This window comes from Nematolebias whitei, chromosome 13 (assembly GCF_014905685.2).
Source record: "Nematolebias whitei isolate Nwh7 chromosome 13, NemWhi1, whole genome shotgun sequence".
Taxonomy (NCBI): domain Eukaryota; kingdom Metazoa; phylum Chordata; class Actinopteri; order Cyprinodontiformes; family Rivulidae; genus Nematolebias; species Nematolebias whitei.
The window spans coordinates 29,787,101-29,793,100 of NC_056510.1; the positions used below are offsets into that span (position 1 = coordinate 29,787,101).

Sequence of the window (6,000 nt, forward strand, 5' to 3'; positions counted from 1 at the left end):
TGACTCTATGAGTTTTCAGCCACTGGCTTCAGTGTCATGGTTCACCGCTCCGTTCTCAAGCCGAGCACTGGGTCTGTCTGACAGTGCCTGACTGAAAATACAGCGCTCAGGACATTCAGACACATACAACTAAAATAAACATGAAATACGTGTTAAATTACCATATTTTTCACCCTATAAGTTGCATTTTTTTTGGCATAATTTGCATGCCTTGTGATTTATACACTGAAGCAACATATTTATGGATTTTCCCCATATTTCTAAACCAATTTTTGGCAGAGATATGACTTGTCATTCATTCTGACTGAAAAAAAAATGAGCATTACCATTTTCAGCCGCTAGATGGCACTTGAGTTGTGTGCCATGCTGTTGTGTCATGTAGTAGGTAAAAGTGACTATTAATGACACAATCGGCTTTCCTAAGCCTGGCACCTTTGTTCTGCTTGCTTGGAGCAACCGTCAAATCAGCTTCATTTCGCTGCGCCACCCTGGTGAAATGCAGCTAATTTGACCACTGAAGTGCATTTCTTAAGTAAAAGTTCAACTGAGACACACCTTTATTGTAATGTCGAACAAACAAATAATTGTTTTAGGTCTTGTTAAATTTCGAAGAAATGCACGGCGACTTGTCCCTCTGCATGTGCCCGCTTCCGTTGATCGGGTTTTGAAATGCAGTTGATTTGACCGTCAAAGTGCATTTATTAAGGTAAAGTTCAACTGAGACACACCTTTATTATAATTTCGAGCAATCAAATAATTGTTTTTAAGTGTTAATCTTGTTAAATTCTTGATAAAGTCCTCCCATGCATGCTCCCGCGGCTGCCATTTGGCAGCTAATTGATTTTTGGCACAACACCGGCCCACATTTCCGGGTTGTCAGCGGTGACGCATAATAGATGGGACGTATACAGCAAAGCAGCATATTTATGGATTTTTCCACTTGATTAGACAAATATGGACTGATGCAACTTATAGGGTGGTGCGACGTGTACAGCGGAAAATACAGTATTACACATCTAGTCAACAAAGGGCTCGTTTTAAATGGTGGTTAGATGATACTGAAACTGCTTTATTAGAATTGCAGATGCCTTCAAGCACATTTAATGTGATATGCCTTATAAGTTTACAGCTCCAGTGTCGAGTGTCTGATACCTGTGTCCATGTCCCGTCCTCACAGCATTCATGGACCCCAGCGGCCTGTCACCGAGGCAGATTAAAAGTGATAGTGATGACGATGACCTGCCAAACGTGACGCTGGACAGTGTTAATGAGACCGGCTCCACTGCGCTGTCTATAGCCCGCGCTGTACAAGAGTGAGTATCTTCTTCATCTGTCCACATGACAAACCTCCAGCACACTCAAATCCATCCTTCTATTATCTTTACCCACTTCTTCCTTTTTGGGTTGTGGGGGGTCACTGGTGCCTATGTCCAGCAGTCACTGTGCGAGAGGAGGGGGCCACCCTGGACAGGTCTCCAGTCCATCGCAGGGACACATAGAGACAAATGAGACTCTGTCACTCACACCTAGGGACAATTTAGAGTGACCAGTCAGCCTAACATGCATGATTTTGGTATGTGGGAGGAAACTGGAGTACCCGAGAAAACACATGCATGCACGGAGAGAACACGCAAACTCCACCCAGAAAGTTCCCAGGTTGGAATTTGAACCGGTGCTCTTCTCACTGTGAAGCAACAGCTCAACCAAATGAGCCATCGTGCTGCCCTTTACACTCAAATTTGAAAACAAAACAATCTTTAATTTGTATGTTTGGATTATTTATGTGCCAGCAAGAAAAATGTTTTGGACAAATACATTTAAAGAGATAGTTCAAATATTCTGAAATAGTGTTCTGTGTAAATTTTATGAACAACAAATATCTTACATGGTTTAGATAGATCTTTGTACAAACTTACCGTGGGCAAATAGAGTTTAATTTTGAACAAATTAATGAGCTAATAGCTCGTCTGGGAAGAGCCGAGACCCAAAACACATTGCTGCTATCTTGAAATAACTCTCAACAGCTTTCTGTCATGAAATAAATCTCTATTTTTTTAAAGCAGTTAATTCATCTATTATTTTTAAACATTTACACCAATGTCTATTTTACATTACTCAGTAAATCCAGCAAAAATACATTATTGAATTCCTGCCACAAGCGCCACAGCTTTTACATTTAATACAAAATGGATGGTGTAACGTGTTGATTGTAAAGTTTTACAACATAGTTAACTCATTTGAAATGTTTTAGATTGAAGTGGTTTTAAGTTGTAATGAATCCTGTTTGGCCTTAAAATAAAAATAAAAAGCTAACGGGTGAAATATTTTTGTTCTTAACTCCACCTCGGCACTTCTGAACTTACTCTTCAAGCCTTTCATGTGTCTGCTAACTTTATTTGTAATGTCCAATGGTAAAACACAGTTTTTGTTGGAGAAAATTATCTGTTGATAAATTGTCAGTCATATTACATTACAAGTAATGACATCACAGTTTTGCCATTTGTGGAGACGCCGATGTAAAAACAAAATTCTGTTTTGATATATCAGGTCAAGTTAGTGTTGAAGGAGACAACGGGGAAATAACACACAACCATTAGAGCATGACAACAGTTTCTGACCTTACTTGAACCTGCCCAGACATGCCTCGCCTGCTGTCGGAGCTCATCCACCTACTCACATTCACTGCAAGGCTACAGATGGGATATATGGCTGCTTGAAGGGAAGCGGATCTTGAAGATCTGTTTGTTTCAAAGAGCTGGTCAACAGTTGTGACATCATGACACAAGTAATACATAGTGATGTAGGACGTAAGGGCCGTACCACGTGTCTCTGCATTCAAGGAGAGAAACACAAAGAAATCACAAGGAGGGAAAAAGGAAAACTCTGCGACTCATTTCACTTTGTTCGTTGTAAAAAGCTGCTCAGAAGTTTTGGATTGTTTGCGATCATCACGTCTCTAGAGCAATGAAGGTGCAGATGGGTGTATCAGGCACAATAACATAAATATCCATCCATCCATTATCTTAACCCGCTTCTTCCATTTTGGGTCACGGGGGTCGCTGGTGCCCATGTCCAGCAATCACTGTGCGAGGGGCGGGGTACACCCTGGACGGGTCGCAGGTCCATCACAGGGCCACATAGAGACAAACGAGACAAACAACCATTCACTCTCTCACTCACACCTAGGGACAATTTAGAGTTACCAATCAGCCTAACATGCATGTTTTTGGTTTGTGGGAGGAAACCGGAGTACCCGGAGAAAACCCACGCATGCACGGAGAGAACATGCAAACTCCACCCAGAAAGGCCCCTGGACCGGGGTTTGAACCAGGGACCTGCTCGCTGAGAGGCAGCAGCTCTACCAGTTGCGCCACCGTGCTGCCTATAACATAAATAAATAAAACAAATTAACTTCAATATCAAACTAGCTATGATTGTTACTAACATTTTTAAAGTCAGTCCTTTTTTGTTGTTCAGTTATTTATTCAAACCACCTTGTACCCAACTTTTATTTAAATTTTACTTAATTTCAGGCTCTTTGAAATATGCTGATATTTATTTTTAAAGAAAATTCCCCCCAAAAAATGCAATAGTGATGTATCGTATTTTTCGGACTATAAGGCGCAATATCAACGAGCAGGTCTGTTTTCATACATAAGGTGCATTAAGTGAAACAAAACAATCAGATAAGTCAAACTTTATTCAACTTATTCAAAATATCTTCATTTGTACATAAAATTGGTTCGAGGTCAGTAAGCACAACCAAAATTAATATATAAGCCTCACTGTCGATTTTTGAGAAAATGAAAGGATTTTAAGTGCGCCTTATAGTCCGAAAAATACGGTACCTTTTTTGTGGCTTGTAAATCATGCTAAGATACTTTTCAATCATTGAGCTTCATTCTGGATCCATTTCAATTTTTTTTATAATGACAAGAACAAAAATCTGTGCTTGTATCAGCTTATTTTAATCCTGTAGGCCTTTGAACCTTTTAACTACTTTTGGGCCATTTTGTGGTATTTTATTGGTCTGTTTAATTTGAAGCAGAAAATGAGACTTTTGTTCTGAAAAATTTCCATCAATGGGAAAATAACTATTAAAATATTGTAATTTCTTCAACAGTACAATGTAAAGCATCCACCCATTCATGCATTATCTACCTTATAATTTTATTATGTTTATTCAAATGTTTAGCTTCTGGTGATCATATGAAATTAATAGAAATTTGTATTAAACAGTAGTTTTGAACAGATCCCCACTTTAGAGGTACAATAAATGCAACATCGTTTGAATTCCATTTAAGGAGATTATTTATTTCACTTTAATTTTTGACAGAGACAAACCTTTTCTCTGCAAATCTGATTCTCACTGGAAAAGATATTTGGAATCTTAAATAGCTAAAAATGTTGAGGGTTTTTGAGTTGGAAACGACTTTGCGCATCCAAACAAATTAAATCAAGAGCAGAAAAAGTGTAACTTTTCATTGCATCCACTTTAAACTGCTATCCTCAATCTAAAATGTTTTTCTTTATATTCAAGCATCCTGAAAGGCGTTGTTTTGTGCGCTGCTGTTTGATTTTATAACTACTCTTGCACATTCGGTTGCATCTGCGTGGGCTGCATCTATATGCCTGTATGCATATGGCTCAGACATACTTCATGCCCCGCTCGGCCTGCAGACATCAGCTCCCGTGGTGCCAGTCCATCTGTGTTGAGATGAAAAGACTTCCTCTCCAGTGGATGACAGCTTATAAGATTCTGATCGGAAGCCGGAAATCAGATGCTGAGGAAAATTGGACTCTGGTCAAACTTATGTTGACTTATTTGAGATGTGTTTTATTTTGTTACTAATTATAGAAAAGGTATTGCGAAAGTGTGTGAAAACCCAACGAACAATTCAGTTCAATCAAATGGAAGCTTTAAATGACACCGAAACAGATCTTCAAAAACTTGGAGGGCTGCACATGGCAAGGCCAAGTTATCCAAAGTGAGCAGTGAGATCACTGATCTTTTCAGCAGAATGAGTAACACTGTGGAGGAAATGTTCTTATTTGTCTGAAAGTACTGTGTACTGTAAAGTCAGACATTATGTTGAGGTGCTGTTCATTGCAGAGCCTTAAAAAAAAAAAAAAATCAATCTTTTCTCCAGGTTGATCCACCGCAGTGATTTTAACAGCAGATGCTGCTGGACCTTTCTGGGATCCACTTGCTCCCTCAGATTAGACTTTAGCTTCTTTGTATGTTGTTGGGGGGTGGGGGGGCTGTTCCAGGCAAAAAGGCAGCTAATATTTTTCACTCACTGAACCTTGGCACAGCACGGTGGCTCAGTTGGTAGAGCTGTTGCCTCTCAGCGAGAAGGTCGTCGGTTCAAATCCTGGGCCAGGACCTTTCTGGGTGGAGTTTCCATGTTCTTTCTGTGCTGTGTGGGTTTTCTCCGGGTACTCCAGTTTCCTCCCTCAGACAAAAAAAATACATGTTAGGCTGATTGGTAACTCTAAATTGTCCCTAGGTGTGAGTGAACGAGTGAATGGTTGTTTGTCTCTATGTGTCCCTGTGATGGACTGGAGACCTGTCCAGGGTGTCCCCCCTCCTCTCACACTGCTGGACCTGGGCACCAGTGACCCGAAAAGGAAGAAGTGGGTAAAAGATAATGGATGGACGAAGACACTTTGGTGCACACTTTCTGTCAAATGTCTTTTTAATGATTATTAGCTATATATTGACAGATATGGTAGAAAACCATGCATAGCAATCAATTTGTAACAGATTTTAACCCACAAACAGACAGCAGACACACCCACACAAAACTAAACTGAGGTAAATTAAATAACATTTGTGCAAAGTAGTTAAAAGATACAATTAAATAATGCCATTTTAGAAAACCCCATGACCTTAAAATATATTATCCACAAATATGAAAAGAGAAGAAATAAATAACACACAAAGTACACACTTTCAAATCTCAATTAAAAAAAAAAAAAAAAAAAAAAAAAAAAAAA

At 39.4% G+C, this 6,000-nt stretch overlaps 1 protein-coding gene across 2 annotated transcripts in view; it reads left to right on the forward strand.

Annotated features, from left to right (window-relative positions):
* klf12b (Kruppel-like factor 12b) overlaps positions 1–6,000 on the forward strand; it is a 267,312-nt gene that overhangs the window by 249,380 nt on the left and 11,932 nt on the right. For both annotated transcript variants that reach the window (XM_037687054.1, XM_037687053.1), the window contains exon 4: positions 1,178–1,313. In XM_037687054.1, coding sequence (XP_037542982.1) covers positions 1,178–1,313 — 136 coding nt within the window. The remainder of the gene's footprint in view (positions 1–1,177; positions 1,314–6,000) is intronic.